General features: G+C 48.5%; 1 protein-coding gene across 1 annotated transcript in view; it reads left to right on the top strand.

Moving 5' to 3' along the window:
• Positions 1–27,258, top strand: part of CASR (calcium sensing receptor) — a 45,360-nt gene that overhangs the window by 3,917 nt on the left and 14,185 nt on the right. The window contains exon 3 of the mRNA XM_056848666.1: positions 4,539–5,420. Within this exon, the coding sequence (XP_056704644.1) occupies positions 4,539–5,420 (882 nt within the window). The remainder of the gene's footprint in view (positions 1–4,538; positions 5,421–27,258) is intronic.

The raw sequence follows: 27,258 nt of genomic DNA, 5'->3' as shown, positions 1-27,258 counted from the left end.
GGAATCAAACCCAGTCCACCAGAGTAGAGTCCGCCGCTCATGTGGAGGTGTGAGGAATGAAACCTGGTTCTCCAGATTGGAGTCCACCGCTCATGTGGAGGTGTGGGGAATCAAACCTGGTTCTCCAGATTGGAGTCCACCGCTCCTAACCACTACACCATGCTGATTGTAATATATATGCAGTTTTGCATGCTTTTAAAAAAATGTATCCCTGCTATTGCTCAGGGCTGTCCAGTTCATGAGACAATGAGCATCCATTCAGCTTGGTGTCTGAGTTGCATGGCTGGCATCTGAGATTAGTTGGGCCAGGCAGTTACTGGAATCCTGATTCCTGACCCATTATTGAGCCCCCTCGCCCGCAGTCAGTGCCGACAACTTGGTTCTCACTTGGCCCAGTGTCCACATATGTTGTGTCTTTAATCTTGCTATACCCCGTATGAGGTAAGAGCACTACTTAAACTCCCCTGGGCTGGCATAGGAGATTCTGGAGCATCCTTTTCATTCGTATGGCCCATTCCCTCATGGCCTGTGCCTCTGCTTTGTCCCCACAGCTAGTTGAGAGCCTGCATGGTGTAGTGGTTTAGTGGACTCTAATGTGGAGAACTGGGTTTGATTCCCCACTCCTCCACGAGTGGTGGGCTCTAATCTGGAGAGCAGCGTTTGATTCCCCACTCCTCTACATGAACGGCGGAAGCTAATCTGGAGAACCGGGTTTGATTCCCCACTCCTCTACACGAAGACAGCTGGGTGAACTTGGGCTAGTCACAGTTCTCTTCGAGCTCTCTCAGCCTCACCTACCTCACAAGGTGTCTGTTGTGGGGAGAGGAAGGGAAGGTGATTGTAAACAAGTTTGATTCTCCTTAAAAGGTAGAGAAAATCGGCATATAAAAACCAATGCTGCTTCTTCTAGTTATGGGCTTTCCTAAGCACAGATCTAGATCCTGTCTTCCTTACAGTGGCCCTTTCCCAAGTGACGCTGCATTGCTGGAGATAAATCGATAAGGGCTGGTTTTAATTCACTGTATGGTGTTCAGCTTTAGATGTTACCCATCCCTTAAGCTTAGCTGAAAAAAATGTATTAATTTTGGCCCTGGGAGTTCGTCCACTGAATATCTTGCTCTTGCTTTGCAAATATTCGCTCACTCACTTCCCTTTCTCTGATTCCAGGTCAAGACATGGTGCGAACAGAATTCTAATTCAGAGCAAGCCCTCTTATATTAGCAGCTGCAGATTACAAATGCTTTAAGGGGAAAGCATAACATTACAAGATCGTTGTTCGGCCGACTACCCGGGATAAAATTTAGGACCTTGGCAACTAGACATATAGAAAGGCTAAATAGTAGAAGCCGTTGGTCAGACAGACAGAAAGATGCTCTTTACTCTTTACCGATGATAGGACAGTGTAACATACTCTTAGGTTTGTAGGCAGGACTGTGACATGGTGGGATATAAATTGTGTGTGTGTGCGTAACAAAAAAAGAGGTGGGACCCATATGTAGCTATATGGTCTGCATAAAAGGGTTGGTTTGTCTTCCCCGCCCCCCCCCCCCCAGGAAAGGAGTGTTCTCAAGTGGGCAATTTTGGTCCCATCAGATATTTTATGGTCTAATTTCAATCATGTCTTTTACAACTTGATGGCAAATATCCTGATGTTGGGGAATATAGGGTAGACCCGAGGTTCTTGGTGGGTTTGTGTGTCTAGAGCCTTGAAGGACAGTGCGTGTAAGGAATCTCAGAAGACAAGTGAAGAGGGGATTCTTTTAGCTCTCTTCTTGCCTGAGGGATGTTGCTTTCTGTCCCAAAGTACGCCGGTACCAAAGTCACCCCTTGCCTGCTCCTAGTTCTCTGGGCCTCAGTGTAGGGTTGCCAACCTCCAGGTACTATTATAAGTAGAACTTGGATTGCAATATTGAATAACCTCCAGGTACTAGCTGGAGATCTCCTGCTGTTACAACTATTCTCCAGCCGATAGAGATCCATTCACTTGGAGAAAATGGCCGCTTTGGCAATTGGACTCTATGGCGTTGAAGTCCCTCCCCTCCCCAAACCCCACCCTCCTCAGGCTCTGCCCCAAAAACCTCCCATTGGTGGCAAAGAGGCAACCCTACCTCAGTGTCTCTGTTCCTGCAATGGCAGCTTCCTCTTAATCTAGATTATGCCTTAGTTTCTTAATTTTTTTTTTTTTTGCTGGGGGGTGGAGGTGAGGTGGGAACCAAAGTATAAATTTCTTCTAGGAGAGCAGGAAAAAAAATGCAAGAGACATTGAAAGTTTCTGTCAATTACTCCCCTCTCACTAACTGACTGGCCTACTGTCTCATACTCCATGGCCTACTGTAACATACTCAAATGACACCTTCCCATTAGGGTTGCCAACCTCCAGGTACTAGCTGGATATCTCCTGCTATTAAAACTGATCTCCAGCCGATAGAGATCAGTGCCCCTGGAGAAAAGGGCCGCTTTGGCCATTGGACTCTATGGCATTGAAGTCCCTCCCCAAACCCTGCCCTCCTCAGGCTCCACCCCAGAAACCTCCCACTGGTAGCGAAGAGGGACCTGGCAACCCTACTTCCTAAGGGCAACGCATTTTCAAGATTATTTTAAAAATCGGTTTATACATCACATTTTTGTCTGCATAGTTCAAGGTGGTCTGTACCTGAGTAGATGGAATGCTAGAGAAAGTGTAAAGCCAGTAGCAGGAAATATAGAAGTTAACACTTTAATTTCTGGGGTTTTTTTTGCTACAAGTAGCCCCTCTGGAGCATTTTTTTTAAAGGGGAAATGGTTTTGCAGAGGCTACCCTGAGACTCAATTCAGACACCATACCAAATCATGACTAAGAACTGTAGCTATGGTTTGGCATGCTGTCTGAATGCACATACTGTGGTTTACAGAGAATTCAAGTATTTATACTTCAAAATGCCATAAATGTTCAAAATATTATTTTATATGAGAAATTAGAAATGATGCTTCTTATGTTGTTAAATCACTAAAATAAGTTTAGGCTTTATAGGACAGTAAGCATTGCATATATTTCAATTTCCCCCAAAAGGTAAAGGTCCCCTGTGCAAGCACCGGGTCATTCCTGACCCATGGGGTGACGTCACATCTCGACGTTTACTAGGCAGACTTTTTGTTTTATGGGGTGGTTTGCCAGTGCCTTCCCAGTCATCTTCCCTTTACCCCCAGCAAGCTGGGTACTCATTTGACCGACCTCGGAAGGATGGAAGGCTGAGTCAACCTTGAGCTTCCGTCGGGATCAAACTCAGGTTGTGAGCAGAGCTTGGACTGCAGTACTGCAGCTTACCACTCTGCGCCACAGGGCTCCTAATTCTCCTACCCCCCTCCAAAAAACCAATAACTGTGGCTTCAAAATGTCAAGTAATTTTACATTTGTAGGGAAAAGGGACAGGTTTCAAGATCAGTGATCTAATTTGTGCCTGTCTGTATTAGATTGAGAAGAAGTATACTGAGTTACCCTTCCTTCATGGCTGCCAAAGCGACAGCTGGGCAGATGTGTTGTGATGTTTGGACTGTTCTAGAAGAATCATTTGGGACAATCCACGTTACTTCACTTTGCTGCCCTGGGGCACGTGTCCTCAGGATCTTAAGGATTCTTCAAGCTGATATGGTTTTGTGTCTTCCCTCTTTATTGTATTTGTTTGAGTTTGGCAAACCAGAATCAGAAACCATTGTCTGATACGGGTTTGCAAACCATGTTTCTTCCTAACTCTGGTGTGGTGTAATGTCTTAACTGACCAGCCCACATTCCAATCATTGTTTGGCCTCCGCACAAGAGCCAGTGTGGTGTAGTGGTTAGGAGTGGTGGACTCTAATCTGGAGAACCAGGTTTGATTCCCCCACTCCTCCACTTGAGTGGCGGACTCTAATTTGGTGAAACCGGGTTGGTTTCCCCACTCCTCCAAAGGAAGCCTGCTGGGTGACAGCTCTCTCCGAACTCTCTCAGCCCCACCTATCTCATAAGGTGTCTGATGTGGGGAGAGGAAGGAAAGGCAATTGTAAGCTGGTTTGAGTCTCCTGAAATGGTAGAGAAAATTGGGGTATAAGAAGCCAACTCTCCTCCTCCTTCTCCTCCTCTTTCTTCTCCTTCTCCTTCTTCTCCTCCTCCTCTTTCTCCTCCTCCTCCTCCTTCTCTCCTCCTCCTCCTTATCTTTCTTCTCCTTCTCCTCCTTCTCCTTCTCTCCTCCTCCTCCTCCTTCTCTTCTCTTTCTCCTCCTTCTCTTCCTCCTTCTCCTCCTCCTTCTCCTCTTTCTCCTCACCCTGGAGACATGAAGTTTTGAAACTGAGGATGAAAAATGAAAAAAGTCAGCAGCTCGAATGAATCATGATTTGTTTGTTGTACATTTGGAAGTACAAACTGTGATTTGGTGTGATCTGTAATTGGCTTTGGTGTATTATTGAGCATCATAAGAAGTGAACAAACACAACCTCTCCGAATTTTTTTGGGGGGGTCTGACTTTTAAAACTTTTTTACTTCATATAACCGTTCATTGTCGTCTGTTCCCTTTTCCCTCGCCCAGGTTAGCTACGCTTCCTCTAGCCGGCTCCTGAGCAACAGGAACGAGTACAAATCTTTCCTGCGCACCATCCCCAATGACGAGCACCAGGCCACCGCCATGGCGGACATTGTGGAGTACTTCCGCTGGAACTGGGTGGGCACCATCGCGGCGGACGACAATTATGGCCGGCCGGGGATCGAGAAGTTCCGGGAAGAGACGGAAGAAAGGAACATCTGCATTGACTTCAGCGAGCTCATCGCCCAGTATCTGCCAGAGGACCAGCTTCAACAAGTGGTGAGGGTCATCCAGAACTCCACGGCCAAGGTGATCGTGGTCTTCTCCAGCGCCCCGGATCTGGAGCCCCTCATCAAAGAGATTGTCACGCGTAACATCACCGGCCGGATTTGGCTAGCCAGCGAGGCATGGGCCAGCTCGTCGCTGATCGCCATGCCCGAATTCTTCCACGTTATGGGGGGCACCATTGGGTTCGCGCTGAAGGCGGGGCAGATCCCCGGCTTCAGCGAGTTTCTGCAGAAGGTGCATCCAAAGAAATCAGCCAACAATGGATTTATCAAGGAGTTTTGGGAAGAGACTTTTAACTGCTACCTGCCGGAGGGTAATAAGAACTACCCGGGGGGTGCTGCTTTCCACAAGGGCCGCGAAGAAGGCGCTGGAGCCGGGAACGGCACGGCAGCCTTCCGACCCCCGTGCACTGGGGCGGAAAACATCACCAGTGTGGAGACTCCGTACATGGATTATACTCACCTGCGGATATCTTACAATGTGTACCTAGCCGTCTATTCCATCGCTCATGCTTTGCAGGATATATACACGTGTACCCCTGGGAAAGGTCTGTTCACCAATGGGTCATGTGCGGATATCAAGAAAGTGGAGGCCTGGCAGGTAAGTTTTTTATTGCAACATGGGATGTCCATGTGGTATTTTAACAGAATGGAGGCCCTAAGAACATAAGACCATAAGAAAAGCCCTGCTGGATCAGACCAAGGTCTATCAAGTCCAGCAGTCTATTCATACAGTGGCCAACCAGGTACCTCTTGGAAGCCCACAAACAAGATGACTGCAGCAGCATTATCCTGCCTGTATTCCAAAGCACCTAATATAGTAATATATAATATAATTATAATAAGAACATAAGAAAGGTCCTGCTGGATCAGACCAAGGCCCATCAAGTCCAGCAGTCTGTTCACCCAGTGGCCAACCAGGGGCCTCCAGGAAGCCCACAAGCAAGATGACTGCAGCAGCATTATCCGGCCGGTGTTCCACAGCACCTAATACAATAGGCAACAAAAAGTGTGATTCACAGACACACTTGATTGTTGGGTTGCTTTGTGGGGATATGATATCACTTGTCACCTGGAATGAACCCTTTGGAGAGGTGTGCCTGCACACGTGTAAAAAAAAATACATCATTTTATGTGAGATGTTAACATACAAATCCCTCTGAGGGTGGAGTGACGCCTTATGTGTAATTCAAGGATTCTTGTCTCTGACTTTTGTTGTTTTACAGCAGGGGTGGGGAACCTTTTTTCCACCAAGGGCCATTTGGATATTTGTAACATCATTCGTGGGCCATACAAAATTATCAACTTAAAAATTAGCCAACCAAGCCCCAAGCAGGCAGCTGCCCCAGATGACCCCCACGGCACGGGCAAGCAGGCAGGCATCCAACCGGTGGCACACTCGCCCACCTCGTGGCACAGGATGGTCTGTTGCACAAGCCGGGCGTAGCCATCCATCCGCATGCCAGAGTTGCTCCTGCTCTGAATGGTCAGGGCCGGATTCTACAACTGGCTCCTGCTACCTCCACCTGTAGGGATGAAATGAGGACACACTAGCTAAGAACTCGCTCCCCCGCCCCCGTGCATTCTGGCCCTGCCCCCTTTAACCCCTTCATTGTCGCCACTTCCACCCCCAGCCCTCTTGTAGTACAGAGGGAATACGTTTCTCCATGGCCTGGGTGGGAAAGGGTTAACACAGTTTCTTGGGCAGTCTTAGCAGCTCCATAGCTAACGACTCTTCTGCAAGAGGGAAAAAGGTTCCTTTTCTTGGCAAAACAAACTCACATTCGCCTTGAATAGAGGCTATTCCTGTCCGCGAGAGGGGGCGGACCACCAGTCTTAGATCCTTTTGAACTAGAGATCTGCCAGGACCCCCAAAGGGCCAGACCAAATGATTTCACGGGCCTTAAACGGCTCTCGGGCCTGACTTTCCCCACCCGTTTTACAGAATGCAGCCGATGGGCTGCGGTTTTCAGTGGGAAACATGGGCTTTTCAGAGGAGCTTCTCAACTCTGTTGTCTTGCCTGAAATCTTTACCCCACATAAGTTGTTTATGCATGGGGGTTTTACCTGAGGTTCGTTACTCGCTGGACCCACACTTTTCTGTTGGGAGTCTATGCACCAGCAGTCCCCCAAGCTCAAATCAGGAAGTATTTGAATCCCCGCCCCTTGAAATGCTGCTTCGTAATTGGCGGTAGTGAGAGAAAAGTTCCCCCCAAACCCAATTGCCACATAAAAAAGCATTTTAAGAACATAAAACAAAAAACGGAGCAATCTGAAAAGGGAGGGGGGAGAAATCCAAGACTTGGTTTTAAAAAGCCTTTCTTCTTCTCAGAAAGAGCTGCCAGGAAACAGAAAGGATTTGAATCCCTGCCTCTGGGCATGCTGCTTTGTAATTGGCTGTGAGAGAAACCATGCTTGCGCATCCCACACTTTGCCTTATGCAGGCTGAGCTCAGGGGAGAGGGAAGAACTGGGTTAACAAAGGAATGGGAAGTCCCGGGATCTGTGAGGGCTGGCAGTGAGGTCATCTCTGATGGAGGGGAAACTCATGCATAACTCCAAGGAACAACTGAGGCAGACGGGGGTGGGGGTGGACGGAAAAACGTATGGATTAGAATGGATTAACTCATTTCTCCATGCCTACTTCCCCTCTGCATATCACAACTAATCCAATCATGCCTGCTAATGTCCTTTACTTGCTTTTGATATTTGCCATTCACTCTTCTCTACTTAAGGATAGGTGGACTTGCATTCTAGCTGTATCTGAAGAAGAGAGCTGTAACTCAGGAAAGCTCAAACCCTGCCAGAAATTGTGTTAGTCTTTAAGGTGCTACTGGACTCTGGCTCTTCTCTGCAGAGCGACATCGCAAGTTTTTGCAGAGCCTCCTTTCCTGCCCCTCTTCTTATTGAATTTCCCTTTGATCAAAATGGAATGGATTAGAAACTGGCTCCCGGTCCTAAAAAGAAACAGATTGTTGGAATCCAGGGAGAAACTGGGTACTGAGCAATTCGGAACATTTCTCTTCATAATGCTAAATGGAGGGTGGGGTGCAGGAGTTAGCCTGCTGAGGCCAGGCTAAGTCTAGGGCTGTGTGTAGGGTAGCACCTGGAGATTTTGGGAGCAGAAATTGATGAAGGCAGGGTTTTGGGAGGGGAGGGACCACAGCGGGGTATAATGCCATAAAGCCCACTCTTCAAAGCAGCCATTTCCTCCAGGGGAGCTGATCTCTGCCATCTAGAGATCAGTTGTAATAGTGGGAGATCTCCAGGCCCCACCTGGATGTTGGTAACCTTCGCTGCAAGCAGTATCCTCAGCTGTCCACACTATAGGTCTGAATGAGGACACATTTTCTTTGGCTTTGGAAGCCACCTTGAAAATTTAAGAACTAGATTTATTTTTTAGCCTCTAAGGACTTGTATTTCAGCGACCATGGTTTCGAATTATTGCGACTACAACAACTAATCCTGAACTCCTCCAAATTGATTGTCACTTTTAAAAAGCTATAACAAAAGTGTCGTAGTGTAGATTAAAATGGGGTGACCCAAGCTGCCATCACAGCAAAAGATAACCTCTGTCCCTCACGTGAATAAGCGTTATCCTTCTCCTGAGGATCGTTGAAAAGACACTGCAATAAAACCATCTTCAAGTACTTGAAGGGCTGTCATATAGAGGAGGGTGCTGACTTGTTTTCTGTTGTCCCAGAAGGTCGGACCAGAACCAACAGGTTGAAATTAAATAAAAAAAGTTTCCGTCTAGACATTAGGAAGAACTTTCTAACAGTTAGAGCGGTTCCTCGGTGGAACAGGATTCCTCGGGAGGTGGTGAGCTCTCCTTCCCTGGAGGTTTTGAAGCAGAGGCTAGATGGCCATCTGTCAGCAGTGCTGATTCTGTGACCTTAGGCAGATGATGAGAGGGAGGGCATCTTGGCCATCTTCTGGGCATGGAGTAAGGGTCAATGGGGGTGTGGGGTGTGTGAATTTCCTGCATTGTGCAGGGGGTTGGACTAGAGGACCCCGGTGGTCCCGTCCAATTCTATGATTCTACTGAAAAGACACTGCAGTAAAATCCCTACTGAAAATACGAGGTGCCACAATGAAATTTCCAAGTGCCATGGCGCCCTGACTCCTGAATTTCTCAGGCCCTGGGCTAGATTAGAATCTTAGAATTATAGAGCTGGAAGGGACCGCCAGGGTCATCTAGTCCAACCCCCTGCACAATGCAGGAAATTAACAGCTACCTCCCTACAACCTCAGTGATCCCTGCTCTATTCCCAGAAGATGGCCGGGGGGAAATCCTTTGGGATCTCCCTGGCCAATCTGGCCTGGAGGAAAATTCCTTCCTGACTCCAAAGTGATGATCAGCATTTCCCTGGGCATGTAAGAAAGGGCCATGAGAGCTAAACTCTGATGCAACCTTTCTTGCCCTCCCTCTTATGATCTGCCCAGGTTCACAGGATCAGCACTGCTGACAGGTGGCCGTGTAGCCTCTGCTTAAAAACCTCCAGGGAAGGAGAGCTTGCCACCTCCCGAGGAAGCCTGTTCCACTGAGGAACCGCTCTGTCAGAAAGTTTTTCCTAATGTTTAGCTGGAAACTCTTTTGATTTAATTTCAATCCGTTTGTTTTGGTCCGACGTTCTGGGGCAACAGAAAATAACTTGGCACCATCCTCTGTATGCTGACCTTGAGGCTTAAGAGGGGCAGGGAGTGCGGGTGTTGTGAATAATGGATTCCCAGTTTCTCGCCCAGGGTGGTGTAGTGGTTAAGAGCGGTGGTTTGGAGCGGTGGAGTCTGATCTGGAGAACCGGGTTTGATTCCCCCACTCCTCCACATGAGCAGCGGAGGCTAATCTGATGAACTGGATTTGTTTCCCCACTCCTCCATACGAAGCCAGCTGGGTGACCTTGAGCTAGCCACAGCTCTCTCAGCCCCACCTACCTGACAGGGTATCTGTTGTGGGGAGGGGACGGGAAGGGGATTGTAAGCCGGCTTGACTCTTCCTTAAGTGGTAGAGGAAGTTGGCATATAAAAACCAACTCTTCTTCAGTTCTTCAAACTCCAATCCCAAATCTCTGGGTAATTTCCAACCTGGAGTTGGAAATTAGATGTCTCTGAGAAGCTCACAAGCAGGGTATACTGCCTCTGCAAGTGGAGGTTCCATCTAGCTGTCATAACTAACAGTAACATAAGAGCTGCCCTGCTAGATCAGATCAAGCCCTACTTAGTCCAGCAAGCTGTTTGCAATAGAGGTACTTTCAGGAAACTGGCAAGCCTTAACGTGACATTGATGGATATCGATTCTGGCCTGACTACAGAAGGGAGTTCTTCACACAGCTAAATAATTAAATTTCTTGCCACAAGGTATGACGCTTACATCCACTGGCTTAGGTGGATTTTAATGAGGAGTAGACCTATTCGTGGGGAATGGGTCTGTTAGCCGTTGCTAGATGTGATGGCTGGCAATGGAACCTCAATGGTTCAAGGCAGTATACATTTGATTGCCAGGGAAGGCAAAAGTGGAGGAGGCTGGTTGCCTTGTGGGGTTCCCGGAAGCATCTGGCCAGATGTGCAAAATGGGACGCTGGTTTAACCGGGCCTGATCCAGCAGGGCTCCTCAGTGGTGCTGATGAAAGAGAGAGCCCCTTTTCCCCCACTGATTCTTTTTGCTTTTGTAAATAGGCTAATAGTTCTTGATAGGCCAATCCCTTCACAGATTTGCCGACCTTTTGTTGCTAAGAAAAAAGCACACTTAAAATTCATTCACGAGAAAGGCCCGATGATCCAGTTGGAGCCTTTCAGACATTGCTAGGCTAGGTTTGCCAGGTCCCTCTTCGCCAACGGCAGGAGATTTTTGGGGCGGACCCTGCGGAGGGTGGGGTGTGGGGAGGGGAGGGACTTCAATGCCATAGAGTCCAATTGCCAAAGCGGCCATATTCTCCAAGTGAACTGATCTCCGTCGGCTGGAGATCAGTTGTAATAGCAGGAGACCTCTAGCTAGTGCCTGGAGGTTGACTAGAGAAAATACGCACCAGTGCTGTAAGGTAAGTAGTCGTAGAAAAAAACAGCAAGGAGCTCAAAACATGAGTGCAAGAATTGTATTAAGTTAATAAAAATGACAAAACATTAATCACAGTGTGTAAGTGAAAAACACCACCAAAGTGCACAAACACAATACATACAACGATAAAGACTCATACAATCTAACACAATAATTATATACAAAGGTTCTGTGTTAATCATTCTTCTTTCATGCACTTGGCATTGCTAAAGTTCAGTCGCGATACAAACGACACGGATAGTTGTTGCCTAATAGGCTAATGATAGAAGCAATGGCTTGTGAGGAAATCTTCAACACCAGAAAGGGAATTGGAACGGCTTACGGATTGTTTTAGCACGTTTTCGCCCGTAAGGGGCTTCTTCAGCCTGACAGAAGATATAATTATAGTAAGCAAAGTTGCTTCTACTAAACACAATTATATATTGTATTAATATAGCAGTATTGGGAACCAAAAGAAGTTAAAACATACATATATCTCTATAGCAGTCTGCTTTAGTCTGCTTTAGTCTTAACCTCACCTTGTAGTGGTGAGAAACGTCACTAAGTAGATTTAGTCTCACGTGTGTGCCAAATGCCAATGACCAATAAGGATGTAAATGTAGAGTAATGGTCATTAAAGGAAAATTGCAGTTGATTTATATAAAACAAGATAAATCCAGTTCTGTGTTCAGTCGGTTGGGACTGAGGGAATTGAATAATTGTATGAAGGATGCTTCTTTCTGTAATAGAATTTTCTGCACATTATTGATGTTGTATTGTTGACCACGGTACACCCATAGAACAAAAAATCTAAGATCTTCAGCATTATGTTTTTTCTCCACAAAATGGCTGACTAATGGGGTGTCTAAAGTGTGGGATCGAATGCGGGAGCAGTGTTCTCCGATTCTCAGTTTCACTTGGCGAATCGTACTCCCTATTTAAAGTTTAGAACAACTGCAAGTAATTGCATAAATGACTCGGCTAGTAGAGTAATTGTATGTATTGTGTTTGTGCACTTTGGTGGTGTTTTTCACTTACACACTGTGATTAATGTTTTGTCATTTTTATTAACAATACAATTCTTGCACTCATGTTTTGAGCTCCTTGCTGTTTTTTTCTACGAGTGCCTGGAGGCTGGCAGCCCTAGGGTGTATGCGCCTTCTCCCACTAGTAGTGGGATGGTTATTAGTGCCAAGAGGGGAAGCTTCCCTGCACAAATTCTGTAGTGATTGGGGTGGTGGGTCATCTCTAGACAGCCTGCTTCACCCCCAGGTTCATGACTGCATGCGCAAAACAAGAACTCCTTGTTTGTGAGAGCGCTTCTTTGTTTAAACACGGAGAGACGGTAGGAAATGAGCTTGCAACTCATTCATGCAGGGCCTCCAAAGGAGGCCGTCATCATGCGGGTAGTTCAAACTCGGTGTCATCGGGTGCAGCTAATGAGAAACTTGTGGGCATCCTGGAAGCGCTCTGTTCTTTCAGCGCATTAATCTCAATAAAACACTCTTTGCGCTTCCCGGACTGACATGTGCCTTTCTAGAAATCAATAGCCAGACTCCCCTGACAATGCATTTTCTAGAATGGTCCAGTATCCATGTTGCTTCCAGTTGCATTTCGCAAGGGGTAAAGGGTGTGCTTTGTGCCTAGAAGGTCTCGGGTTTGGTCTTTCTCGTCTCCAGCTAAAAGAAATCCAGGCTGCTGAGCTGGGAATGGTTTCCTGTGCTTGGATGTCTGTTGCGGATTAGAGGAGGTAGTGCTGAGTGAGAGGGGAAGCCAGTGGGGTGGCTCCAGGGGGAGGCAACTTCAAAAGTTGAGTTTTGTAGAGTTTGCAGAGATGTGGAACTTTGCCAGCAGGAAGTGGGCACCATCGCAAAATGGCTGAGGGTGGGACAATGCCAAACAGGATGGCACTAATCTAGAAAAACAGAAAACGATGTTGCAAAGGGAGGCGTGTGGACAAAAATGTCTGCCAAAAAGGCCAAAACCAGAGAACCTTGGGGTTTGCCGCTCATATTGCATGTAGGGTTGTGGTCCTTTTTAATTTACTTCTACATTTACAATGCGCCTGCTAGGGTGTGATTTTTGTGGGGAAGATTGGCATTGTGTGGTGGTGGGGAGATCTTAATCTCTCTATTTCATTTTTATCACACCCTTCTGCCCCACCTCCAAACAATCCTTCAAGATTCTCTCCAGGACCAGAGGAGCCATGCTGTGGAACACAGGCAGGACAATGCTGCTGCAGTCGTCTTGCTTGTGGGCTTCCTGGAGGCACCTGGTTGGCCACTGTGTGAACAGACTGCTGGACGTGATGGGCCTTGGTCTGATCCAGCAGGACCTTTCCTATTTTCTTAAGCATAGGGGCAATCCGAATTCAAGGTCAGGTTCAGTTCCAAGGTCAGGGTAACAGAGGTCCAGGAGTCCAGAGAATAACAGAGACACGCAGTGGCTCCAAGCGAATGAGTTGCTTCTACATAATCCTGAGCTCCTTGCCTGCCTAAATAGACCTTATCTTAATGCAGACCAGCTGTCGCTCATTAAGCGTTCAGGCATTCCCAGTTTCATCATCGCTTAGTGCTCTATACAAAGCCTGTAGCCTTGCACTTTTCCAACAGCTTTCTATTGTGGCCCTGATCTTTTGGCATCTCTGCTTGAGATTTTCTGGCTTCTCTGTGCTGTGCAACACCGGCAGGATGGTGCTGCTGCAGCCGTCTTGCTTGTGGGCTTCCTGGAAGCACCTGGTTGGCCACTGTGTGAACAGACTGCTGGACTTGATGGGCCTTGGCCTGATCCAGCAGGGCCTTTCTTATGTTCTTAAGATTGTTGATGCTTGAAGTGACTGGCCCGATGGTACCCAGTGAAATGTCATGGCTGAGGCAGGATTTGAATACAGCACCCAAAGTGCAAATCAAATGGCCCGGGGTGGGTGGGGGGTTGAGCAAAGCTATTAAAAGCAGCTTTCAGGTGGCAAGTGTCAGCAGGAGAATCAGAAGAGAGTTAAATAACTTCTTCCAGCCATGGCCTTTCCCTTATCATTGTTGCAGCTGTATTGCTAAATACATTTTGAATGTGCGTAAAAAAGAGCCTGCAATGAAGCGTCAGGTCGAATCCCACGTATGTGTTCCGCTAGTGGAAGCAAAACGCTCCCGTCTTGCATCGGGGAAGAGCTCGTTCCGTCAGCGGAAGACGCCTCCGCTCCGTGGAATGCTTTTGCAAGATCCGACTGACAACGCGTAGTTCCGCCTTTAGAGGCAACATCCAAGCGTAAAGAATTCTCCAAGTGGAAATGTCAACAAACTCTGTGATCCCTCAGAAGTTAACCATCAGCCAACCCCCCACCCTGCAATTAGCTTCACACTTTGGGGAGGGCCAGTGGCTCGGTGGAAGAGCTTCTGTTTTGCACGCAGAAGGTCTCAGGTTCAATCCCCAGCATCTCCAGTTAAAAGGACTAGGCGATGCATACCTATTCTCTCCAGGATCAGAAGAAGATGCCTATTATCTTATGTGCTGTGGAACACAGGCAGGATAATGCTGCTGCGGTTGTCTTGCTTGTGGGCTTCCTAGAGGCCCCTGGTTGGCCACTTTGTGAACAGACTGCTGGACTTGATGGGCCTTGGTCTGATCCATCAGGGCTTTTCTGATGTTCTTATGATTTATTGCCTGTGTTCCACAGCACCTAATATAATGGGGATGCTCCTCTGATCCTGGAGAGAATAAATACCGGTATGTATCATGACCCTGGTGGTCCCTTCCAACTCCATGATTCTCTGATTCTATGATTAGTATTCATTTTGACTAGTAGCCATGGGTAGCCCTCTCCTCCATGAACATGTCCACTCCCCTCTTAAATCTGTCCAAGTTGGCAGCCATCACGCCATCCTGGGGCAGGGAGTTCTGCAATTTAACTATGGTCATTTATGCAGGGTCGATTTTGATGCTCGCTCAAAGCTCCTTTTTAAAATCTGACCTTTAAAATGCCTGTTCACGATCCCGATGCAAGAGGAGAAAGTCAAACAAATTCCACCACCCCCACTTGTCTACTCCTTCGTTTGCATAGCCATTAGCAATCGTTGTTTGCATAGCTAACCTGCAGCTGTGATTCTTCATGCTTCCTTGAGTGGATGATTCGAGGTGGGGCCGGAGCAAATACAAAAGGTCGCGTTAAAGGGGATTTGAAACGACTACTGCTGAAAGTTAAAAGAGAAAGTTCCAAAGCAGGACTACAGCTGAACATCAAGAAGACAAAATTAATGACTACAGGAGAATTACACAGCTTTAAGGTTGACAATGAGGAAATAGAAATTGTTGAAGACTTTTTATTCCTTGGCTCCATCATCAGCCAAAAGGGAGACTGCAGCCAAGAAATCAGAAGGAGACTGAGACTGGAAAGGGCAGCCATGAAGGAGCTAGAAAAGATTCTGAAGTGTAAGGATGTGTCACTGGCCACCAAGATTAGGTTAGTTCGTGCCATCATATTCCCTATTACTATATATGGATGTGAAAGCTGGACAATGAAGAAAGCTGACAGAAATAAAGCAGACTCCTTTGAAGGAGGAGACTATTACGGATATCGTGGACTGCCAAAAAAACAAATCAGTGGGTTATATATCAAATCAAGCCTGAACTGACCCTAGAAGCTAAAATGACTAAACTGAGGCTGTCGTACTTTGGTCACATTATGAGAAGACAAGAGTCACTAGAAAAGACAGTCATGCTAGGAAAAGTGGAGGGCAGCAGGAAAAGAGGAAGACCCAACAAGAGATGGATGGACTCAATAAAGGAAGCCAGAGCCCTTAATTTGCAAGATCTGAGCAAGGCTGTCAAAGACAGGACATTTTGGAGGACTTTCATTCATAGGGTCGCCATGAGTCGGAAGCGACTTGACGGCACTTAACACACACACACACAAAGGGGCTCTTAAGAAATGCGAAGCAGGTATGCGGGGGCTTCGCAGTGACTACTGGAATGATGGTTCAGCATGAAGAACTCAAACAAATATGCGGGGCACTTCAGGCTGGAACGAGCTGCAAATTACCAAGCATAAACGGCCTGTGTGTTGTGTAAAGAAATACTTGCTTTTATCTGTTTTGAATCCCGTGGGTGAGAATACTGAGCGGGTAGACCTGGCCCCCAGGAGAAAGAGGCAAGCAATCCCTCCTCTGGGAGGCCAGGTCATCCAAGAAGACCTGGCCTCTGGGAAAAGCCATCTGCTGGAGGCCAGGTCATCCGAGCGGGTAGATAGACCTGCTCCTTCCCCCCACCCCACCCGGAGAAATCAATCCATCAATCCCTCCTCCGGGAGGCCAAGTCATCTGGTCTCCCTGCCTTCGGAAAACTGTGGGTAGACCTGGCCTCCGGTTATGGGTCGATTCATGCGAAGTGATGGTATCACTTTACTGTGCTCTAGTTAGACCTCACCTAGAGGTCTAACTGTGTTCAGTTTTGGGCACCACAATTTCAGAAAGATGTAGACAAGCTGGAACATGTCCAGAGGAGGGCAACAAAGATGGTGAGGGGTCTCTCACCTTCTAGCTACAGCAGACGACCCCGCATTCTAGTATTATGAGAGAGGGAGAAAACTTCTGGTAGAAGGGGGGGCTTATCTTATCCCTCCACAGCTGCAAGGACCTCAGGCATAGCTAAGTACAATTTTAGATGGGCAATGAGGCAGATGCCCTTCTCCTCAGCATGTTAGATTGACAGAGCGGGTGGCGACTTGTGTGCATGTGTGCAAAGTGCCGTCGAGTCATAGCCAACTCATGGCGACCCCGTAGGGTATTCAAGGCAAGAGTTGTTCAGAGGTGGTTTGCCATTGCTTGCCTGCTACTGGCAGTCTTCAGGCAACGGCTGGATTAACACTTGTCAGGGATGCTTTAGGCTGACCCTGCATTGAGCTGGGGGGTTGGACTGGACGGCCTGTATAGCCCCTTCCAATTCTATGAGTAGGGTTGCCAATCTTCAGGTAATAGCTGGAGATCCACTACTACTAATTTTCTAACAGAGCGGTTCCTCAGTGGAACAGGCTTCCTCAGGAGGTGGTAAGCGCTGGAGTGGGGGGGTCACTGGGTGTGTGTATGGGGAAGGTAGTTGTGAATATCCTGCATTGTGCAGGGGGTAGGACTAGATGACCCTGGTGGTCCCTTCCAACACTGTGATTCTATGATCTCCCGCGATTACAACTGATCTCCAGATGACAGAGATCAGTTCATTTGGAGAAAAAGGCTGCTTTGGCCATTGGACTCTATGGCATTGAAGTCCCTCCCCTCCCCAAACTCTGCCCTTCTCAGGGTCCACCCCAGAAACCTCCCGCCGGTGGCGAAGAAGGACACAGCAACCCTGTCTACGACTCTATGCGTCCGCGTCACGACTCCGCTCTCCATCGGAGGCCTTCCATCCAAACACTAGCCAGGGTCGACCCTACTTAGCTTCTGAGATCTGACGAGATCAGGCTAGCCCGGGCTACCGAAGCATCACTATTACCTTCCTCTTGATATTTTTTTAAAGCCCTCTGAAAAATCCACATCCTCTCCCCCTTATCACGGTGTGACTTCTGCAGCTTTTTATAGGTCACAGCCCGTCAATGATTAGCCAACTCCCTTCGCTCTTCAGCACATGTCATTTGTGTTTTGTAACTAAAGATAGCCACATAAATGCCAAAGAATCCGTTCAGCGGCGTTTCGCTGAGGCTCAGTTCATTCAGGGCAAGAGTAGGGGAGGGGGGGAGCCTCCGGGACAGTTAATGAGTCCATTACGGCCAAACTACACCTTACGCTTTACATGTGTTTGCCATGGGGACTTGCAGTTTGGACTCCCCAGGGTAACCTCTGTGTAAAAAGCACAGCAGGGACCCAATTCAGTCTTTTTTTAAAAAAAGAATATTTTTATTAACATTTTCAAGCAAAATTATTTGCCCTGTCACTATAGGGTTGCCCTGTCACTATAGGGTTGCCAACCTCCAGGTACTAGCTGGAGACCTCCTGCTATTACAACTGATCTCCAGCCGATAGAAATCAGTTCCCCTGGAGAAAATGGCCGCTTTGGCAATTGGACTCTATGGCATTTAGGTCCCTCCCCTCCCCAAACCCCGCCCTCCTCAGGCTCCGCCCCAAAAACCTCTCATCAGTGGTGAAGATGGACCTGGCAACCCTATGTCGATGCATGTTAGGGTTGCCAGGTCCCTCTCCGCCACCAGCAAGAGGTTTTTGGGGCAGAGCCTGAGGAGGGTGGGGTTTGGGGAGGGGAGGGTCTTCAATGCCATAGAGTCCAATTGCCAAAGCAGCCATTTTCTCCTGGTGATCTGATCTCTATCGGCTGGAGATCAGTTGTAATAGCGGGAGATCTCCAACTACTACCTGGAGGTTGGCAGCCCTAACAGTCGGCATCTGCCCACTCACCAACCTGTAGAGACAGCCAACCATGCCAAGCCACTGGCTGATGGGCAAGTGCCATCCAGAGCCCCTTTCTCCTCTATTTCCCAGTTTCTTCCTCATTGCTGGCTGGCTGGTGCACCAGGCTGCAGCTGCTCAGGGAAGAAGGCTGCGCCCATGCGTCAGTGCATTGCTTGCCCTCCTTGCCTGTGGCTCATGTAGCATCTGTTGTCACACTGGGCACTCCCTGCTCCCCCTGCCACCACAGCAACCAAGACTCACAGGGGCCTGAGTTATGTGACGGTGGGGACAAAGTGGGCTGAACCCAGGACCCCAGAATCGCTAAGACCACCCCTGCTGATCTGGGAACTCCCTGGCTCACACACTCTCTTCCAATTGACAGGAGCTGAACTCCTCTCTGAACACATGAAGCTGCCTCATACTGAACCAGACCTTCGATCCATCAAAGTCAGTATTGTCTACTCAGACCGGCAGCAGCTATCCAGGGTCTCAGGCAGGGGTCTTTCACATCACCTCTTGCCTGGTCCCTTTAACTGGAGATGCCGGGGATTGAACCTGGGACCTCCTGCATGCCAAGCAGAGGCTCTACCGCTGAGTCACAGCCCTTCCCCCAGTAATAACACATGAAGCTGCCTCATACTGAATCAGACTCTTGGTCCATCAAAGTCAGTATTGTCTACTCAGACCGGCAGCGGCTCTCTAGGGTCTCAGGCACATCACCTACTTGCCTAGTCCCTTTAACTGGAGATGCCAGGGATTGAACCTGGGACCTTCTGCGTGCCAAGCAGAGGCTCTCCCACTAAGCCACAGCCCCTCTCCCAATGCAAAGTGTGCAGGATGGGGAAAGAATGTGCTCAGGGAAGAGTCCATCAGTTGAACACATGAAGCTGCCTTCTACTGAATCAGACCCCTTGGTACATCAAAAGCAGACCATCTACTCAGACGGGCAGCAGCTCTCCAGAGTCTCAGGCAGAGGTCTTTCACATCACCTACTCGCCTAGTCCCTTGAACTGGAGATGGCGGGGATTGAACCTGGGACCTTCTGCGTGCCAAGCAGAGGCTCTCCCACTGAGCCACGGCCCCTTCCTTTGCTGTCCGAGCATGCTCCAGAGGCAGACACCGTGCCGAGCGCCTGCTTGATAGCAGGAAGGGGCAACGTCATTTATCACGCGCAAGGTTAGGGTCGGGGAGGCCGCTAACGCAAAGGGAAGGGAGCGCTGATTACCTCCGCGGCGAGTGACGGAAATTGTACTTCATTGCTTTCATTCTTTTTCCACCGAGTTCCTGCTGGAGAAAGAAGGAGAGAGAACTCAGTAGCAACCCAAGCTGCCTTGATGGGTAGGCTAAACCGAGGGGTGCCAACCCTGGGTTTGGAAACACTGGGCGATTTGAGGGTTTAGGGAGGGGACGGGCCTCAGTAGGGTATAATGCCACGCAGTCCCCCTTCCCAAGCAGCCGTTTTCTCCGGAAGAAGTGGAAGGAAATATTTTAATTAATTGATTATTAATAATAAGATATTTATGTAGTCTGGAGATTGGCTGAAATTCCAGGAGATCTCCAGCCCCCACCTGGTGGTTGGCAAGCCTAGGGTGGAGCTAGAAAGGCTTTTGCCCAGCACGGCTCCCGACGGGCCATTGGACATTGGGTTGGCGGTCCAGATTTTTAAAAACGTCAGTTTGGCATCAGCTGCCACCACAGTTCACAGATCTCCACTGTGTAGCGGAAGGCATGTTCCCCGGAGAAGCCGTTGATCTTCTAATACCGATCTTCTGGTGGTCCCTGGCCCAAAGAGTATCCGGCCGGCCTCAATCAGGGCCGGGGCCTTTTCTGCCCTGGCCCCCGCTTGTTGGAATAGTCTCTCCTGTGAGACCGGGGCCCTGCAAGACGGAGCTCAAAGAATCCCACAGGGCCTGCGAGACGGACCTATTCCGCCCGGCATACGGTTGAGGTACGGTTGACAACCTCCAGGTACTAGCTGGAGACCTCCTGCTACGACAACTAATCTCTAGCCAATAGAGATCAGTTCACCTGGAGAAATTGGCTGCTTTGGCCATTGGACTCTGCGGCATTGAAGTCCCTCCCCGAACCACAACCTCCTCAGGCTCCGTCCCCAAAATCTCTAGGTATTTCCCAACTCGGAGCTGGCAACCCTAGTTATAATATACCCAGTGAGGGGTTCTCCAGGGGTATATTTCCTTCTGAAGAGGAAACAACATATTGTATTTCCTCTGCTCTTGGACAAATTGATTTATCCTGTTACAGGTTTCCCACTTAGGGTTGCTCCACCAGCGGGAGCGGTGCAGGGGCGCGTGCCATGCTGACGTCCCCTCCGGGTTCACCCAGAAGTGACGCAGGCGCTCTAGCAATCTCCACCCGAAACGCTGTGGTTTCCATAGAGTTTCGGCAGAGATTGCTAGAGTGTCTGCGTCGCTTCCAGATAAACCCAGAAGGGAAGTCGGCGCATCACGCACGTCCCCCTCTGCTTGGCCCTCTTTTGCCTGCCAACCAGCTGAGGGTCTGTGGGCAGCCCAGTGGATTGGCGGGCTTTTGCCTGTTCCCACCGGGCAATTGGCAAGACTACCCTGTCTTCCCTAAACAATAAGAAGTTCCAGGGGTGGCCCTAGAGGGTTTAGTTTCCTTTAGATAAGTAGGGTTGCCAACTGCCAGGTAGTACCAGGAGATCTCCTGCTAGGGTTGCCAGGTCCCTCTTCGCAACCGGCGGGAGATTTTGGGGGCGGAGCCTGAAGAGGGCGGGGTTTGGGGAGGGGAGGGACTTCAATGCCATAGAGTCCAATTACAAAAGCAGCCATTTTTCTCCAGGTGATCTGATCTCTATCGGCTGGAGATCAGTTGGATTAGCAGGAGATAGGGTTGCCAACTGCCCGGTAGCGGCAGGAGATCTCCTGCTAATTCAACTGATCTTCAGCCGATAGAGATCAGATCATCTGGAGAAAAATGGCCGCTTTGGCAATTGGACTCTATGGCATTGAAGTCCCTCCCCTCCCCAAACCCCGCCCTCCTCAGGCTCCGCCTCAAAATCTTCCGCCGGTGGCAAAGAGGGACCTGGCAGCCCTACAGATAAGAGAGCGAGATTTCCAGTGTCTTTGCGATATCAGATTTATTTACTTAGTTTTACTTTTAGTAATTATTTACATCATCAGGGCCACCAAGGTAGCTAGCAGATTAAAAACATGCATCATAGAACCACGTCTGCAAAACCCCCAAAACCAAACCGAAACACGTTATTCAAACAGTTAAGATACACATGCAATACAATAAAATGCACATACATAAAAACAACCAAACATTAAGCAGGAAGGAGGGATCGCTGAAGGAATGCCAGATGAAACAAAAAAGCTTTCACGGGCTGGTAGGGTTGCCAACTAGGGTTGCCAACCTCCAGGTGGTAGCTGGAGATCTCCTGCTATTACAACTGATCTTGAGCCGACAGAGATCAGTTCCCCTGGAGAAAATGGCCGCTTTGGCCATTGGACTCTATGGCATTGAAGTCCCTCCCCTCCCCAGCTCCACCCCAAAAACCTCACGCCGGCGGTGAAGAGGGACATGGCAACCCTATTCCCAGCCTCCAGGCAGTAGCTATTACAACTAAATCTTCAGCCAGTAGAGATCAGTTCACCTGGAGAAAATGGCCGCTTTGGCAATTGGACTCTATGGCATTGAAGTCCTTCCCCAAACCCCGCCCTCCTCAGGCTCCGCCCCAAAAACCTCCTGCCAGTGGTGGAGAGGGATCTGGCAACCCTGCTGGCTGGGGGAAGACAGCAACAGAAGGGGAAAGGCAGAAGATGCAAGAAACAAAAAGCCTCCGATAGCTCCCTCCATCCCCTCTTTCAAAAATGCCTTCCGTCTATAACTTATTAAAAGTTCTGGCAACTAAAAGGGCCTTCTCAAAATTTCTAAAGATGGCGCCTCCCTCACTTCCTCAGGGGACCTGTGCCATAAAGTGAGAGCTGCTATGGAGAAGGCACATACTCTGGTCGATGCCAAGGGTCCTACCTTAAGGGGGGGAAAACTAGCAAATGGCAACAGCATCATAATCAACAACAATAATAATGGTATAAATAAGCACATAAAAAGAGCTGTTAGAAACTAAACCAATGGTCCCAGTAGATTGGCAACCTGTTTCCGAAACAGATGCACCACCAAAGTCTATGAGTAGGGTTTCCAGCTCCGGGTTGGGAAATACCTGGAGATTTTGGGAGTGGAGCCTGAAGAGGGTGAGGTTTGGGGAGGGACTTCAGTGGAGTATAATGCCATAGAGTCCACCTTCCAAAGAGGCCATCCTCGGTCCATCCAAGTCAGTATCGTCTACTCAGACCGGCAGCGGCTCTCCAGGGTCTCAGGCGAAGGTCTTTCCCATCACCTACTTTGCCTGGTCCCTTTAACGGGAGATGCCGGGGATTGAACCTGGGACCTTCTGCATGCCGAGCAGAGGCTCTGCCTCTGAGCCACAGCTCCTCCCCACACCTCCTACCAGGATATCCATTCCCACAAGCCCTTTCAGGCCCATGCTCAAAGAGTGCTTGGAGTCAGTCACTTCATAGAACAGAAGAAGAGCCGTGCTGGATCAGACCAGTGGTCTATCTAGTCCAGCATCCTGTTTCACACCGTGCCGTGGAGGAGCAATGAACAGGGTGCAGCCATAGAGGCCAGGACCTTCCCCTGATGTTGCCTCCTAGCGCTGAGTTTTTAGAAGTTTACTGCCTCTGGATGTGGAGGTCTAGGTATTTTTGTTGACCCAAGCATGGGACACATATAGCCTCCTTGACCCATACCACCCATTGGGGAAAACCCCACAGATTCATATGAGTTATATTGGAGACTGTTTTCGAAGGCATGGGCGGGAGGTTTTGGGGGCGGAGCCTGAGGAGGGCGGGGTTCGGAGAGGGGAGGGACTTCAATACCATAGAGTGTAATGGCCAAAGCGGCCATTTTCTCCAGGGGAACTGATCCCTATTGGCTGGAGGTCAGTTGTAATAGCAGATCTCCAGCAAGTACCTGGAGGTTGGCAACCCTATCTCCAGGTGAACTGATCTCTCGGCTGGAGACCAGTTATAATAGCAGGAGATCTCCAGCTAGTACCTGGAGGTCAGCAACCCTATCAATTGGGTCATTATCTGAGACAGCTGGTTGGGTGATTCCATTCACCTCCTGAACAGCTGGTCAAGAAATGCTCGGATTGCATCGAGCAACTTGGAACGGTTGTTGAACAAGTTTGCAGTTGCAGTTGTTGGTGGGAAGCCGACTTGCAGCTGATTGGGGGATGTGGGGTTCTGATCCATTCCCTTAGCAAAATGGCCACACTGTGAATGTATGAAAGGGAGAGGAGCAAGAGCTTGTTTCTCTTCCTTCCTGCCCAGACTGAGTGGGGGAAAGCTGCGTTGCTTTCAATCTCTGCATTGCAAAAGGAAGAGAGAAAGAGCTGGTTTCTCTCCTTTTGTCTGCTAATCTTCCCCCCCCCCCAAAAAAAAAAAACCTAAAAAAAAACCTGTTCTGTCTGGGGTGCAGCAATGTTTTCAGGACGGGAGATCGGAAGAACCCGACTTCCAACTGATCCGTTTGGAGTTGGCTCCTGGTTTCCCCTTAGGGTTGCCAGGTGCCCGCTGGTGGCAGGCAAACCCCCGGCAATTGACCTCTCTGCCCGCCGACCACCTGAGGGCCGGCTGGCAAACATGCATGTGCCACTTCTGGTTTAGAACCGGACGTTCCGCCTCGCGAGGGGCCGCATACCTCTTAGTCTGAGCGGTAAAGGGCCGCTTTACCACTCAAACCAAGAGGTGAAGGCCCTTTGCGAGGCGGCAGTGCCGGTCCTAAACCGGAAGTGACACACGCACACTGCTATCCAAGGACAGCCTCCTGCTGGGGGAGAGGAGGGACCTGGCAACCCTATTTCTCCTCCCCCCCGGGGCTAGTGCTATTTCTCTGCATGTGGTTTCCTCAATGGAAATTTCCTCCGCAGGAGCTCAGATGTCAATGCCCAGCTGATCCTTCATCAGCTGGGAGTCGGCGTCTGACCGCGGAAGGTAGCCAGTTTCTTCAACCGCGCACAATCAGGTTGCAAACAGCTGAACAGCCCATTGATTATTTGGCTTCCTGATCATCACTAGTGAACGGCGAATAAGGAAATGGTGGTTTTAAGAGCAGCAGGCTCTCCGACCGCATGTCTTTTTCCACAGGGGATTGGCTCTGCGAGTCTTATCTCCATTGCCTTATTGACTTATCCAGTTTTTGTGCAATGCAAGTATTCCGGGAATCAGAATTATGCGAATATGCATTAGCTATGCTCGGATGGCAAAGTGAATCAGTACCCGGCGCCCAATAAGCCCGATAAAAGGGACGTTCCTCCAGTTCCACGAACGTCATGTCAAACGTGTTGTATAATAGTCTCCAGTCAAAAAGCTATATTGATTTCTGGATTTGGCTATGTTTGCTCTTTTAAAAAAAAATCTGAATAGCGGTCATAATTCTTAAGAGTCAACTGAATTTTTGCGCTTGTTTAACTCTTTGCCCTCTTCGCTTCTGTGCCTTAAGCTGCAGCCCGATTTGCGGAAATTAAGCCGCTGATGTTTTTTTTCCTGGCATGAAGTGATGGGAAAAGCATCACCTACTTCATTTCTGCCGAGCAGATTGCTGTTTAAGGAACCCGTTTTTTAAAAGCTGATTTATTGGTGACCCTGAGGGGGTTGAACACATGAAGCTGCCTTATACTGAATCAGACCCTCGGTCCATCAAAGTCAGTGTGGTCTACTCAGACCGGCAGCGGCTCTCCAGGGTCTCAGGCAGAGGTCTTTCACATCACCTCCTTGCCCAGTCTGGAGATGCCAGGGATTGAACCTGGGACCTTCTGCATGCCAAGCAGATGCTCTACCATTGAGCCATGGCCCTTCCCCAGACATGAACACATGAGGCTGCCTTCTACTGAATCAGACCATCAAGGTCAGTGTGGTCTACTCAGACCAGCAGCGGCTCTCCAGGGTCTCAGGCAAAGGTCTCTCACATCACCTACTTGCCCAGTCTTTTTAACTGGAGATTCCGGGGATTGAACCTGGGACCTTCTGCATGCCAAGCAGAGGCTCTACCACTGAGCCACAGCGCCTTCATTGCTTGTTGTAGTTAAAGGTAGGTGGGCAATTTGTGTTTGCCAGATTGGGGCAGGAGTTGGAAGGCCTTTTTATCTCCTAGGCTGCCATGTCAAAGGGGTGAAGCTGGAGAGTGAAATAGCCTCTTCTACTGAAGCAAATGTGTTCTGGCACCTGAATTTGCTTGCATGCCAGCCATTCACCCTGGAATGGACATCCTGGTTTCACAAGATTTTTTTTAAACTGAGAATCCAGAAGATATTTTTGCCAACCCCTTGCATTCATTGTTTTCTGGTTTGCTTTTCTGTCTTGGTGAAGGCTTAAGTTTAAAAAACAACATCCCAACAACTCACAAATATGTAGTGGCAGCAAGCCTAGTGGGGATTGACAGGGTGCTATTCAGGATTCTCTCTCAGTTTGGCTTCTTCCTTCTCTGCATTGTACAGCCGTTTGTGCTTCTTGGCATAGCTATGTCCAGTTCACATTCCTTAACTTGTCCTTAGTACAGGTGGTTCTTGTACCCCAAAAAGTGGGGAAGGCAGCTTTAATTACTGGTTTAACCTTGCAGCCAAAGTGATTGCTCCTTAATAGGCAAGTATAAAAATTGTTATACTTAAGGCAACAGCACCTTGCTTTGTTTTGTATGAATATAACAATTTATTGTAACACATAGCCATAGCAGCTGTATATTTTGAATACTCCAGATCGCAGGCAGATGAGGTAAGATCTGCATTTTGCAGCTACAAAGGTCTCTACCTGTTCTGAATCAACAAAACAGCTGATCGGCAGGAAAGCTAAGTTTACCTCAGTTTACAGCATGGGATCTACTTTTAATTTTTTACACTACATCCTCAGACTCAGTACTCAGTGTATTCTCCTATCAGTTTTTCTCCCTATCTTTCTGTGTGTGTGTTAAGTGCTGTCAAGTCGCTTCCAACTCATGGTGACCCTATGAATGAAAGTCCTCCAAAATGTCCTATCTTTGACAGCCTTGCTCAGGTTTTGCAAATTGGACGCCGTGGCTTCCTTTATTGAATCAATCCAGAAATCTCTGCATCACTTCATTTATTTCTTTTATAACCTCCCCACACACGTCTCCCCCCCCCACTTCCTGGGTCACCTTTCTAAAATCATACGGTGGTACAAGAAGGGGGGAGATGTGAGAAGCACACGGGAAGGGAAGGGGGTTGATATATTTTTATTCCTCTAACGCAGACCAGAGCATGCTGTCTGTTCTCTTCCCATCTCGCGTAAGGGAAATATACACATGTGAACGCACACCCAGGTGGGTCATTAGCATTTGACACCGATACCACATCAGCACCGCCAACAGCAGACAAACCCGAACTAAAACTATGCACAGGAGTAGCAATCGGTTTGGGCTCGAAGCAGACATTAACCTCGGGGTTAAACAGTACCCTGAAAAGGCTGGGAAAACATGGGGAGAGAGCAAAGTGACTTCTAAAGGCCGGAGAAAACATGCATAATGAAAACGAAGCCTCAAAGTAGTTAGGGGTGTGTGTGACCATGACGGAAACAACCTGTGCATGTGTGTGTGTTAAGTGCCGTCAAGTCGCTTCCGACTCATGGCGACCCTATGAATGAAAGTCCTCCAAAATGTCCTATCTTTGACATAAAAGGCCCAAATGCATGTGATAAGTCTCTGAAATGAACTGATATGTCACGTGAAAACAGAAATGTCCCTGTGATGACTGTTATCATTAGATTGGACCTCAGATAAGACTAGTAATTTTGAAGAGCTCTGCACACTATTCCATGCATGGTTTGGAGAGAATGGACAGGGAGAAGCTTTTCTCCCTCTCTCATAACACTAGAGCACAGGGTCAGCTGCTGAAGGTGGAGGATGAGAGATTCAAAACTGACAGAATGATTTCTTCACACAACACATAGTTAAATTGTGGAA

This window comes from Euleptes europaea, chromosome 4, assembly GCF_029931775.1.
Source record: "Euleptes europaea isolate rEulEur1 chromosome 4, rEulEur1.hap1, whole genome shotgun sequence".
In the NCBI taxonomy this organism is placed as follows: Eukaryota; Metazoa; Chordata; class Lepidosauria; order Squamata; family Sphaerodactylidae; genus Euleptes; species Euleptes europaea.
This window is presented reverse-complemented; position numbering and strand designations above follow the sequence as displayed.